The sequence below is a fragment of the Anser brachyrhynchus genome, assembly GCF_964034855.1.
Source record: "Anser brachyrhynchus genome assembly, chromosome: 3".
NCBI classification, from domain to species: Eukaryota; Metazoa; Chordata; class Aves; order Anseriformes; family Anatidae; genus Anser; species Anser brachyrhynchus.
Window position 1 is genome coordinate 7,253,755 of NC_137696.1, and position 13,934 is coordinate 7,267,688.

At 39.7% G+C, this 13,934-nt stretch overlaps 2 protein-coding genes across 2 annotated transcripts in view; both read right to left on the reverse strand.

Annotated features, from left to right (window-relative positions):
- Window positions 1–1,028: 1,028 nt before the first annotated feature.
- Window positions 1,029–10,086, reverse strand: LOC308193332 (activator of 90 kDa heat shock protein ATPase homolog 2-like). Its single transcript, XM_080587915.1, has 9 exons — window positions 9,870–10,086; window positions 9,558–9,748; window positions 6,013–6,098; window positions 5,266–5,380; window positions 4,540–4,625; window positions 4,031–4,153; window positions 3,298–3,399; window positions 2,401–2,452; window positions 1,029–2,133 (listed from the first exon to the last, which is right to left on the reverse strand). Exons 1-9 carry the CDS (start codon window positions 9,947–9,949, stop codon window positions 1,958–1,960), a joined length of 1,011 nt encoding a protein of 336 aa, XP_080444041.1. The 5' UTR covers window positions 9,950–10,086; the 3' UTR covers window positions 1,029–1,957.
- Window positions 10,087–10,490: 404 nt separating this feature from the next.
- LOC308193315 (protocadherin Fat 4-like) overlaps window positions 10,491–13,934 on the reverse strand; it is a gene marked incomplete at its 3' end in the record, with an annotated part of 46,889 nt that continues 43,445 nt past the window's right edge. Inside the window, exons 42-46 of the mRNA XM_080587860.1 lie at window positions 13,527–13,682; window positions 12,407–12,604; window positions 11,655–11,777; window positions 11,090–11,258; window positions 10,491–10,634 (exon numbers count right to left, since the gene is read on the reverse strand). Of these exons, the coding sequence (XP_080443986.1) occupies window positions 10,491–10,634; window positions 11,090–11,258; window positions 11,655–11,777; window positions 12,407–12,604; window positions 13,527–13,682 (790 nt within the window). The remainder of the gene's footprint in view (window positions 10,635–11,089; window positions 11,259–11,654; window positions 11,778–12,406; window positions 12,605–13,526; window positions 13,683–13,934) is intronic.

Consider the following 13,934-nt stretch of genomic DNA (forward strand, 5'->3'; position numbering starts at 1 on the left):
GGTCGTCTTGAGTTCACTATACCTTGCATTAAAGAGGAACGCAGAGCTGGCTGGGGGTGTTCCTCCTCGCACAGTCTCAGCCCTCCCAGTGGCAGCGGTTTCCTGGGGTTTTTGGCTGTCCCACATCTGGAAGTGAGTGGTGCAACACCCAGGAACACAAGTAAGTCATTTCTTTTTTTACACTGGTGTTTTGCAATTGGTCCAGTTGATAACTCCTGCTAGTGGAAGGAGATGAGAAAATTCAGGCCAGCAAATCATACAAGAAGTGGATACTTATGACCCTAAAATGGAAGCTTTTGCTAACTCTGTAGGGAAAAATGATATGAGGCATATTTCCAGAAAAGCACTGGGGCTGCAGTATATACTGTTTGAAGAGACTTGCTATTATTTTTTGTATTTTGGAGAACTAATACTTTGGATGTAAGTAACTACTCTCAGATTGTCACAAGAATTGTCACAAAATCTCTTAGCCTATACTTAATTTAGGGATCTCAATTTTATAGCTAGATGTTCTTCTTTTACCTAAAAGTTGCCCCTTCATCAACGAATATACTCTAGCTGGAAATTACTTTTGTATTCAAAAGATAAAGCAAATTTTGTTGAATATTTATGAAAAAAAGGTACCTAAACTTTTAGAAATATTAGAAAAAATTAGAAAGAGAGAAGCCTAATCTACTAAAACATGGCATTTTTCAAGAGGTTGTTCTCCACCCTCTATATGGACACCTAAAACAAAAGCAATGCAACGTTTACTAAACAGTCTTTGTACATCTATCCTGTTGATGTTAGGTGTCTGCTCTTGTTAGTACAACAAACCTCACCTAAGTGCAAAGGGGATAACCGACTGCAAACTTTTAAGGGAAAACCTCTCCTGCTGAAAGAGCAGCACATCATTATCTTCTGCATGATTTAAGTTTGTATGATGAGGTTGTCATATGTTGGTGTCCTGTAAAATAAAATATATGGGACTTAACTCCTATACAAACTCATTTAGTTAGACATATCAGTTAATGGAGAAAATAAACCTGCATGTAAAACGATGCATTTTATTGAATCAACCATGTTTTCCAAAGGCAGCTTGCCCTTTCTTGGTAAACTTGTTTCAAATTGCATACTTAACTCATTTGAGAATTAAGTTATTCTTGCTAACCTCAGTGTGGCTATAATTAAGAGTAACAGTTCCTTACTTTCAATTTCCCAACTACTCACCTGTCAAATTTATCTAACAAACAGTTGTTTGCTACAAAATTGCAAATGACCATAAATTACTGAAGTGGAAGATTTACAGAATTTCAAGAGGAAAAAAATAATACTGTTTGTTTCTAACGAATTAAATTTCACACTGAGGTCAAGTAAGGCAGTACAGTGCATGCAGACTTAACAGCGGTAAGCATCGTACCAACCAGAATAACATGGCATTCTTAATAATCTTTCCCTAAAACTGTCTACAGAGTTAGAAACAAATTCTGTCTGCAGTTAAACCAATCTCAAAAAGGTATTTAAAGAGGCCGCAAACTATATTCTTCATATTTCTTGAAAGATCTAATTTATCATCTGTTTTATAATCCCTTTCAGTTCACCTCTGATGAGTATCCCATTTCCTAGAGAGACAATTTGCCACTTAATACACTGAATGTTAAAGAACTACAAATGCTTTCTACTGATTCGTGTAGCTTACCTACCTCCAATGGTAGTATTTTACTGCAGTTGAATCATAATTGACCTCTCGAGTTAAGCTGTAGGTAAGTGCAAATGAGATCAATTTCCCCAAGTAAATCTGTTTTATATACATAGTCTGACTTAGAGGCCACCTCATTCACTAAAAAACCATAAATAATGCTTAAATTATATACCATATTATAGAAGTGGGTCTTTATTCTTCCCACAAATAAATTATAAAAAACAAAAGTTAACAATGTATAAAAAGTAATGCCCTAACAAAACTATAGTGCTGTTATCATTCCATATTATCTTTGGATTGCTGCAGTAAAATACGTATTTCTTCAAAATACTGCTTCTTCCAACATTGTCTTGCACTATCTTCGTTAGAGACAGGAACGCCTTTGCACTCTAACTGCAGTTCTGTTTCAGCAGCCATATCGTTGAAATTCAAGGTAACCGTTGCATAATGTTCTGAAGGAAGAAAAGATAACATTTCAATGAAGTGTTTTTCAAAGGGTTAAATTAAATGTATGGTAGCGAATTTCATCTACTTTTGCCTACATCTGAGTGAAGCCTGTTTTCACAGATGATAACTTCTGTGGACATCAAGCTATTCTCTAAAAAACACAGACTAAGCAAGCTTCCAGTTAGCAAGGCTGTTAACTGTCATGTTGTTGGTTTTGTTTTTTTTTTCCATGCAAAGTGTAGTCTCTGTTAGGGGTCCTCAGAAAGACTCACCATCAGGCCAGTTTCTGCACCTCCACTTCAAGACAATTCTTTGGCTTGGGACCTGGATGAAAACAAGAAGATTCCTCTTGTTAGCATGTTTTCTGCTTTCGGGATAATTCACACTGCAACTACTGAATGCTAATTCTTCCCTGAAAAGTAAGGAAGGGAACATTATCTTACATAAGCAGAAACACCACTGCAACCAATATGGAAATTGCTTTTTGTCTGTCTGTTTGTAAATAAACTGTTTTCATTAAACTCTCAGCTTGCTATGTCCCATTATTTTCTTCTCTCTATGGAAAGGTCATGCTGATTAAATACTAATGTAAAATATCGGTTTTATTGCGGACCTTGAAATGGGGGCAAGTCATGCTTTCACTCCTGCACTTTACTCCCTGTCATCTGGATGGCTATAAGATACCAAGTCTAACCTCAGCCACTGTGTACATGGTTTTCAGAGGTTTCAAAAACAGAGCCAAGCTCTAATCACCACTTTTTATTTTGTATTTGCAAGAGCACTCAGTTGGAGACAGTGAAATATTTGCCTTGAACAGCAGAGAGATCATTTCTCCAGTTACATGAGGAATAGATACGGATTTGGGAGATGAGACTTAAACCTGCTTTCTAACGCCTCTTAATAAATAAATAAAATAAAAAAAGAAAGATGGTGCTCAGTTCCCTCCCCCAGTGCAGGTCATTAAAGTATAACTGATCCCTGTTCTTTTGCTGGGGAAGAAAAAAAAAAAATCACATAGTAGCAATTTCTGCCTTTGTTGTAGAGGAACTGAACAGGCATTAGAAAAGCTCATGTCAGAAACTTATGCTACTTTTTAACTCAAAGAAGAAACTGACCCATCGCCACCCCTATTTTTTAAGTGCAAAATAGAAGCTTTTGTTTGTTCTTACCAATTCAGTGTATTCACCACTGACGCAGCCATCAAACATCTGGAGTTTCCCTCCTTTCTCAGCTTCAATCACAGCAGGACACTTGGAAAACTTCTGTACCAACTAGGAAGAAAAGAATACAGCACAAGTCGGTCACCTACAACCATACACTGATAAATAACGCACCATATTATGAGACAAGGGAGGTTTGTATATAAATTATGTAAAGATGCAATTTCATTTTGTGAATTTGCCTTTTCTTCCTATTAACTTAAGGATAAAAAAAGGTCTAAGCCACCCTAATAAGCTCTCATTAAACATGTAAAGCAGAATGAGCCTCCTGCCACCTTACAGAGCTTTCTGCTTGCTATCTCAAGAACTTGACAACTCGGTCAGCGAGCTAGCTTTTGTTCAGTGGTAGGACACCATTGAGCTGACACACTACCTCAGCAACTGTCAACTGCTTTTCCATTTTCTCCACTGAAATTCCTCAGTGGCTTAAAACATGAATCTTTTCAGCAAAACTTAACAAATAATGACTATCAGAATTATAAATACTTTGTGACGTTACAAGAAGATGACAGCTCACTAATTTTTGGATGATTACCTCTCTCATTCCATTTAATGTACCTAGGGAAAATTATCTTGACACTACAAATGTTACACATTTTATCACTTACACAGCTATTCAGATGTAATGATAGCCTCCTTTCTTGTACAACTCTTAAGCTCGTGTACTGAAAGTACCACTTACTTCCTTAGTTGTGAAGATGCTATAAAGCTCATCTGCTGGAGAGTTGAATATTTCTCTCATAAGTATCTTCACGGTTGGAATTTTTACACCAACTGTATCTGAAGAATGTGGCAAAACAGAAGCCTGTAAAGCAAACAACAGTCACATGAATGACAGCAAAATCAGGCAATTCTAAGTTCTGAACGTTCAACCTTACACATGCTGTGTTGTAAATATACAATAACTAAACAATGTACTTCAATATTTTTGACAGCAGTATTAATCAACCATTACAGAACACCATTAAAGATACACACTGGTATCCCCACCCGGTAGACCCATGCCCGGGTTCTGTGACAGGGCATTTCGGTGTCACAGGCCCTGATCACAGCAATAAGCAGGCAGCGCCATCCCAAAGGCTTCCATGTTTGCAGGTAACCACAGGGATATGCAATTGTTACCACAGCAAAATCTGCAGGGACTGCATTTATGACAGTATTAAACTTGTCCGACACTTCAAGCCAGCATACCTGCACAGCGTTCCCACTTAGTTTTCTCTCAGCAGCCACATCCTGACCAGTAGCTTTTGTCGGCAGAATCATTCCCAAGGTAAACTCTGTAATGAAGAAGAGCACTGTTCAGCACAACATTTGAGTCGTACAACCACCCTGACATTTTTCTATGTCATGAAGACTGCTGGCCAAAACTGCAGAATGGGTAAAACCATTGAGATGCACAAAATAGGACATTAAAGATGGGAGCACATAACAGGACATACAATTCCAATCCGGTTGCCCTACCTAACCCATATGTCTTTATTACCCATAGTCAAAAAGCAATTTCCATAAAAATACAGGCTTTTCAAAAATACCTGACCCCAAATTAGTAAGATTTGCCCGTTAAGGCATAAACCATCGCCATTAACTTCTCAACTATTTATTAGCAAATGGACAAAGAGGGTAGAGCCCTGTTCTGCTAGCCAACCAGTCAGGCTGCAGGTCTTGCAGTGATTTCTGTGGTCAGCACGTGTAACAAAAATATAGCCCGGATCACTACAGAAGCTTCTGGACACTGTCACATTTGACAGCAACAAAGATCTTGACTACAAGGACTAACCTACTAACATTTTTATCTCAGCTGGTGACAGTCAGAAAGAAAAAAAGGGAAAAACCCACAAAGGACTTGCCAGTATATCACCCATCTCTTCAAGAAAGAAGACTGCTTAAAAACATACGCAGCACACTGCCTTACATTACCTGTTTTAAGTGCTTTCAGGTAATCTCTGAGGGCCTCTCTGACTTTGGTGGTTCCTTCAGTTCTCATAAGGTCCTTCAGAACGTCGCCTTCCCCTTTCTTTTTGCTAACATTTATCTAGAAACAGAAAAATGATGACAAAATCTAAGACGCATCTAAACATTAGCCTTTTAGGTTCTGGCAATAAAAGAGAGTATTTTGGCTTTGTTTACTATATTCAGGGGACAGCTGCAGTTTCAAGTTCATTATTTTCTCCATTTATCCTACCTTTGCTAAAAAAACATCCTTTTGGGTTTTCACTTAAATAAATTCAGTATCTCATTTCCAGGGCGGATTATTCAAGATCAAGTATGAACAGTTATCTAATACACAGCAAAAGCTGAGGAATCTGTAGAAGCCAGAGTGTCAACTACTATACAACAACCAACAAGGAGAGTCCTTAAGTTCTTAGGTTGTTTTTTCTTTAAGATTATAACAAGCAGAGTTCTTCTCAAATGTGTAGTTAGTATACAGTCACAAACAATAATTAGCAAAGAAAACCGTGCACATTCCTAGTAGGTAAATTTGAGAACAGAGATGAGTATAAGATTCCAAATATAAAAATGAAAACATGAAGAGCAAAATAAACTATCCAAGTGTAATTATCCCACTTAATCAGAGCATAAATCAAAATACGATGCCTAAACATTGATTAATGCTTTATTTAAGAATTCTGAACCTATATAGCCATATCAGTATTTCACACCTACCTCTGTATCATCTACCTCATTTTCTTCTGACAGGTTAGGAATTTCAACAGATCCCTTATGTTTCTCACCAGACTCTTTCACTGTACCTGTATTAACATAACGAATTCTTAAATGCATTATTAAAAACTATTTTCCCCATCACAAGAGCTTGGAAATTAGTTGTTCAAAACTGTTACTTGAAGCAAGTTGCCTAGAATCAAATGTAAAGGAACTGAAGAGCAACAAAAAGTCTCAAATATGTCACAATACTTGCACAGTAAACTATTCTCAGAACTGTATTTCCTGCACAGAGGCAGTCAGTGGATATATGTACACTCACACAGGTACACCCTCTCATTAAGCTCATTTTACACTACCATTCTGCTCTCATCTTCAGTTGTCAGCTGTTCTAATACTCTCCACTTTCAAAGATGTGTCTGCCATCACAGAACATGAATCTAAAAAGGGGGCAGGGGAAAAAAACAACTTCCTCCTCCCCTAGGTTTCTCTGCCCATTAATTAGAAGCTCCCTGGAATGCCAGCTATTCCTCCTCAAATGCCTCGGAAGCTCCTACCATACAGACACATTACCATCAAACACATGTACGTATGACAGACAGGTGGATGACTGGAACATACAGAATAGGAAACTTCACTTGCCAACATTTGAGAACAATCCTTCTGCTCTTCGCAGTTGTACTGAGAACTGCCGGTAATAACTGTACTCGTCAGACAGGCTGTGCAGCACCAGAGAACATGCTCTGCTCCTGTGTCTTTTTGGGCAAAGGCCCACGGTCACTTACCTCCTGGGCTATAAAGCTCTACGAGCTCGATACACGTGTTCTGGAGCATGAACCCTACCCTTGCTTTAGACCCTTCCTTGCTTTAGACCTTTCTGTGGAAGGATTCAATGTAAGGTCTGCCACGTTTAGTTTTCATTCCAGTGAAGACCCCCTTGCCTTACAAAAGCATTTAGTTAATTAAATTTGTTCACCATTTAGATCATGTTAAAATCTCGTAAGAGAGCAATAGCAGAAGCATGCACTTCTGCCCCAAATCCAGTTATCTTCATACTGTTCTATCCGCAAGACTAAAATACAAACAACCCAGTGTTAAGCGTGACTGCAAAAGGGGAGTTATCATCAAGGCCAGCATCGTATTTATTTGGATTTTCTCACCTTCAAAGGAGCTAGCCAAATACCAACTCCCCTTCATTACCTATGCCCCGAAACAATCGCCTACCTACGGGGCGGCACTAACCGCTGATACAGCCTCGTGGCTGAAGGTCAAGGTCACAGTGAAGTACACGCAGAAAACGCTCAGACATTTCTACGCCAGAAGAAGAGTGAATGATGGTTAGTAATGCAAAGTGGAGTATGGTGCGAAGATCCCATCCTTGTCAGAACAATTCAATGAAGCACAGCATGGGACACAGTCAATTAGTCCAGAAGGACAGCCACATCCACACAGCAAAAGGTAAGCTACAAGACCTCCCTCGGGCTTCTCAGTGTCTCCCAGGAGAACCTGTTAGCTCCAAGTAGGAAGCCACGTGAGCTACTTAGTTAAACCGTTACTACGCTCCAGAACCCAACACACCTCCCATGCAGCCTCCTCAGTTTCCTCTCTACTGTTTCCTTCCAGTTCCAGGATTAGCACTGGCAAAACTACAGAGCACTGTTTTTGCACACGTTAAAGCAAATCTTACGTTCAGGTACTCTCCCCCACGATATGTGCAAGCATGCAGGAAGAAATTTTTAGGAGCAAAACACAAACTTGACTTCTATCCATTCTGCTAATTTTATTACCAATGTTAAGAACTCTTAAAATACAGATTCCCTGGTAACACAGGCCAGGATGACAAATTTAGTTTTATATAAAAACAGTAAACAGACTTTCTCTCCTTCCAAAAAAACTGCTTGTCCAAGGGATTGATGCAGGTGTTATCTGTGCTGGACAGTAGAGTCCAATCAGTTAACAAAGTTGGTTGTTCAGCATTATGTAGGTACAGCTGTGGTACAGCTTCACATTTTTACTATCACTGTAATGTAAGCAAAATTATGACCTTTTATGAAAATAAAATAGAAATACTCCAGTAGCAGAGCTAAGAATAAATGATTTTTTGTTGTCGTTTTCTAACAATCCACTATTTTAGAAAATTAACGGTAAAAGCATGTTTCTTGGAAAGACCTACTTATAAAACCACTGTTGCAATACGTGTTTAAAAGGACATACACCACAGTCCTCATAAAGCTTCCATCACCACGTAGAATGATCCATTAAAATCCTCATTACATCCTCAAAAAGTGAAAGAGAGAGCAGCCATTTTGCTCAATTACAGTGCCATTAAGTACTGTTAGTTCCTCACTTTCTTGGTGCTCTGTAATCCTAATTGCTAAGGGGAATATTTTTCTTCCCAAATTGGACTTTCCTAAATGGCTACAAATTTCAGGATTTATATCTTTTTTGTCCTTAGGTATCGACATTTTAATTACAGCTTGAATTCCTAGTTATCCGGGAAGACATGCAGAAGGAAATAATTACAAAAACTATTGTTTTCGCAGTTCAGTCTCAACTCTCATTTCTAATTAAGAGCTCTCAGAAAACACACAACGTGGTGGCTAGCACATAAAAATCAAACAACCCCAGCTGTTTCAGAATTTCACCGTGTAGTAGCAAACTCTTTTAAAACTAACCTCACACATTACCTAACACAATACTAGCTGTCTGTAGTTAACACTGAAGGGCACAAAGATCTAATACAGAAGAGGAAAATAATTTATGAAGAATTTGTATAGAAATGTAAACAACAAAACACTGTATATCTGCCTATTTCTAAGCTTTAGACAGTGAAATAAAACAAACAAAACCAGGACCAAAACTATTTAAAACTTTGATAATTTTTGCTTATTTAAAAACTGATTATAAGTATTTAAATTGCACTGATATAAAGCGTACCGCCCTTTTTTTCTGTTTGCCTTCCTTTCTGTTAGATTTAGACCACACGTGTAACTACTTTCTTGGTCTATAACGCATTTATAATATAGTTAACTATCAAGGTGAACCCGAACTAAACATAAGTACTTCTTTAAGCCTCCTAGTCTCAATTCCAAATCTGTTCAGATACGAGCACTAGTCTCATCATCAAATCAAACGCTGAAGTCACAGTCAGCCAAACCAAAGCGAAACAAACAAACAAAAAAAACCCATAAACAACCCGCAGTCACCAAGAACTGTGCTGGACAGGGCACCACAGAAAGGAGAAGTGTGAAACACCGCCCGCTGGAGCAGCCAGCAGAATCACCGGCGGCTACAGCCCTGTTTTGGGGCACAGGAATAAAGAGGGAACATTAAACATGGGCCTTGGCATTCCTGCCTCCTACAGAAAGAGCGAGGCCTGGGGGACAGCCCGTTATCCCCCCAGAACCACCGTTTCCAGTTTCCTTACTCCCACCGTTTATGTTTTTCCTCACACAACCGTTATATCCCCAACGCAAACGGCGCTGGGCTTGGGAACGTGCCCCTCTGCTCGTTCCGCCCGCCCGCCGAGCCCCCCGCCGCCCCCGCACCTCTCCAGGCGAGCCGCAGGTTCCACTCGTAGAAGAAGATGAGCTTCCCCTTCCGGCTGCTGCAGGACGCCTCGCCCTCGGCCTGCTTCAGCTCGCTGATCTCGCAGCGCCCGGCCTCGCCCTCCACCGCCAGCCCCACCAGCACCTCCTTCAGCTTGCTCTTGGACCAGCCGGTCGCGTCCCGCTCCGTCCTGCGGCGGAAAAGCGGCGCCCGTCAGCGGCCGGCGGCGGCGGGGCGCCCACCCCGGCCCCTCACGGCCCGCGGCCGCCTCAGGGGGCCCCGCGCGAGCCCCGCCAACGGCCGCCCCTCACCAGTGCCAGTTGTTGACGTTGGTGGCGTCCGCGCGCTCCTCCACGATCCACCGCGGGTCCCCCTGTCCCCACTTGGCCATGGCGCTGCCCCCAGCCCTCCGCACCCGGCCCTCGGCACCCGGCCCGCCCGCGCCGGCGGCCAGAAGGTGCCAGAAGCTGCCCCTCCCCCGAGGCGGCGCTGAGGCGGCTCCGCGCGGCTCCCGGCCCCTCAGGAGGCGCAGCCGCCGGGCCCGGGCCGCCGCGGGTGTGCAGAGCACGGCCGTGTAACAAGAAAACGGCACAAACAGCACGAAACAGCCCTCCACGCCCCTTTTGGAAAGGCGAAAGAACAGAAAAGGGGATGAAGGCTTGAGGAACGCTTCATCTACCCCTAATGAAAAGGCAGCGCAGGAGGAAGCTGGCCGGTTTTTTCGTGTTTTTCTTTTGTCTTCTTTTATTCATAACACACAGAATTAAATACCCCGTAAGAAGCAACTCTATCGCTTGTTTTCTTTCTTGTCCATCTCTTACAGCACAAACAGGAGTAGCAAGCATTAAAATTCAGATAGCGTCCCCCTATTATTACACATTTAATTTTGCATTGTTACAGTGGTTTTGTGGCTTTCATAAAAGTTCTCTTTGTCAAGCATCGTTACTGTCATCATCGGACTCATCTAGTTCAGATTCTGTATCCAAAATAATTGCCGCTTCTGAAAATTTTACTCCTTTTATTTCTTTCTCAGGGACAGGTGTAAGTGAAGGAGCTGAGTCATGATTTGAGCAGTCCTGCAAGAAAACAAAGAACACGGCTGAGGCAAAGCTACCGATGGTAGAGTGGACAAATTCTAAGCACCAGAAGTTATATCACTTTAACGTGTATTCTGCCTCTGAAGCTTGCAATGAAAGCATCATCTTCAAAGCTGCAAGCTTTAGGAGCAGCAACACACGAGAACCCTTTCCTGTACTTGTTCTGCAAAAGATGGAAGAGACCCACCCTCCTTTTCTGCATCACAAAATCCTCCTCCTCCTCCCTCCTAAGCAAAGACAAACAGCCTCTCCTCAAAGCTGGTCATTACTTATGATTTTTTTTTGCATGGATGAGTTCAGTCACAAGTTTACAGTCTTTTAATAATTATTTCAGTAATTTGATGAATAGTGTAAAATAACTTTCACTCCATTCATTGCAATTGAAAAGCCAATTGCCTGTTTTGTTGTGATTTTGGCAGTGGCTTGGCACTTACATTTCTAGGTAGAGCGGCATTTTCAGAAGCTACCTTTTTTTCTTGTTCACTGCTGATATCTAATAGTGTCTCAAGGTAATTGCACTTTTCATTGGCCTGAAGTACGTCTTTGTCAGCATTGCCTTCTTTGGTATCCTGCAGGTTGTTAAATGCTATTGTTTCAGTTCTTCTGAAAGAGAGTTAAGAGAATTCATAACACCTTCATCTTACAAATAGTTACGTGAAAAAATCTTGGCTTGTCTGAAACAGAGAAATACGTATGCTGATTTCAAAATTACTGGGATTTTACCCAGGTGAATGATATGTAGCTTCTTGTAGCCTGAAAGCTTTTTTCCTGCATAAGGCTTAACAATAATTATTTGTGATGCAAGATTAAAAGGTATTAGCTCCCTCAAAGCATAGATACTATAGCCTATTACTGTAACAGTTCTTAGAAATCAACATACACACTATTGAAAGATGCAAGGAAAATTGTATGTTACCAGAATAACCAAGAAACACGTCTTTTGATATGGCTGTTTGTTTTTTTTTTAATGTAAATTTGTGGTATCAGCATTCTACTTACACTTCATTTGTATCCTCTGGTTTCACTAGGTTGTTCAGACTTCCATTTTTGTCAGCTAAATTTGGATTATCAATACCCTCCACTTCATGTAGCTTCTTAACTGAATACTGTTGTTCATACAATCTGAAAATGATAAATGCATTAAAATTAAATTGCTTATTCTTTTTAAAGACTGGCTTTACAATTGTTTTCCAAATAGAACATGAAGTTATTGGTATCATAGTTTTAATATACAGCATCTATTTTCTGTATTACTCTGGCAATTAGTTTTCAGTATTGCCTATTTTTTGATTATATATTAATCGTAATAGTGTAAATATGAGCTAACCTCTTGAAAACATATTTCTTTTCCTCATCTACATAGTCCTACAGGCATTGAAGTCAGCAACAAAACGTCCCTTGACTTCAGTACACAAGTTAATGTGGTTAGAGAAGACTTAACACGTGTATATTACAGGTACTTATGGCCCCCTTCACAGCCAGAAATTTCTGCTATCCACATTTCTGTTTTTAAAAGTATTTGTTTCTGCTGTTGCTTTGTGCCAAAAACAAAAGAAACCAACTTTAAGTTATGTATATTGAGAGGTGTCTAATACCTAGAGTAAAAAGCCTATTTTGATAGACGGCAAATCTTAGGCAATACTTGATCCAAATATGAACAATTTATCAGATTAGTCTTTTTCAAGTTGACATTTAAAGTAAACTAACTGTTGTCAGTCTAAACTACATTGTTAAAGTAAAAATATGCATACCTTTTCCTTTTTATAGAAATAACCACATATACCAGGAAGGCTATGAGGGTACAGGCTAACAGAACACTGAGAACAATAGTTGCAATGAGTTCAGGAGTTGTCGAGTCAGCAGGAGTCTCTTCTATGTCAGCAGTAACAGATGTTGAAAATATCTTCTGAAGTTCCTTCTCAATGGTTGCCTTCTGCTCCATAAGTTTTCTATAGACAGAAAATTAAAATGCTAATGATTTGTCAAACCCTCATTTAGGCTTGCAGAGTACTGAAGAAAATAACAGAATTTCACACCCTGGTCTGCCAAGATTGTCTTGTCATGTCTTCCATTCAGGAAAAATTCCATTTTCTAGCAACCAGTCCTGCTGCTTATGAACTAAAATGATGCAAAACTTGGAAAACTGAACTTGAGATGTCAGTATCCTCTAAATCCAGATCAAGGCAGCCACATATAAACAGTTTAGAAACACCAAGAGTGCTTTCTTCAGCGAAAAGGGATCATAGAATCATAGAACCATTTAAGGTTGGAAAAGACCTCCAAGACCATCTGGTCCAGCCATTCCCCTACCACCACTATCACCCACTAAACCATGTCCCTAAAATCGTCCATGCAGAGTGCTTCCTATGACCACAGGCTCTTTTAGTTGTTTCAACCACAAACCATTTCTGGTTACACACAGGTGTTGAGTCTAGAAATCATTTGCTTTTAAACAGCAGCTCCCCTTAATAGTATGTTTGCGTGAACATGCATTCGTACCACTATAAGGTTATGAAACAAATGTAAAATACAACTGAAATTTAAGTTTTTAATCAAAATTCTGCAATTCAGAAGTGAAGGCAACATCTATTTTAGTGGCATTATTTCTGCTTCCATTTTCTGTAAAACTGACTTTTAAAATTTATTTTGCACAATTAAACAGCCACATTCACGCTTTCAACAGACTCTGGATATTACCTTTGAATAAATAATGTAAGCTTTCTGAATTCTAAAAAATCAGTTTGAGCTGTTAGGTAAGTACCAGAGAAACTGTTATGTCATCAAAACTCATCTACTTGAGACATTAATAATGTTAAGGGAAACAAAACCTAGCTGTATAGATGTGATACCCAGAAGATGGACTATACAAACCTTTTTACATCTTCTGCAGGTATTTCCTGGTTTGCTTCATCAACAGCAATGATTTTTATGTAGGTTACATCAGTGCTTTCTCTTGTTCTTCTTTCAAACTCATTGGAATAAACATCAACAATGTATATATTCCATGCAAGTATATCTTCTATGACTCTGCCATCATATTAAGAGAACATTGTTAATTAACTGGGCAATGACAAATTCTTTTAACACTGGAAATTAAATGATAGAAAAGTAGTACTTAATACAATATTTTGCAGATATTTAGCATTTTAATCTAAGGATGTCAAAATGCAGGATTATCATCAGCAAAGGAATTAAGCTTTTTGCCCAATATCATTGGGTGATTGAGTAGCAGAGAAAAATAATATCCAGTCCTTGTCTCTGACTATTAAACAAAAGTAT

Coding starts and splice junctions, on each gene's coding strand:
- LOC308193332 (XM_080587915.1), bottom strand. CDS start 9,949: ATGGCCAAGTGGGGACAGGGGGACCCGCGGTGGATCGTGGAGGAGCGC. Junction 6,099..9,557: donor CCTGCGGCTCGCCTGGAGAG/GTGCGGGGGCGG, acceptor ATGTTAATACAG/GTACAGTGAAAGAGTCTGGT. Junction 5,381..6,012: donor ATGAGGTAGATGATACAGAG/GTAGGTGTGAAA, acceptor TTCTGTTTCTAG/ATAAATGTTAGCAAAAAGAA.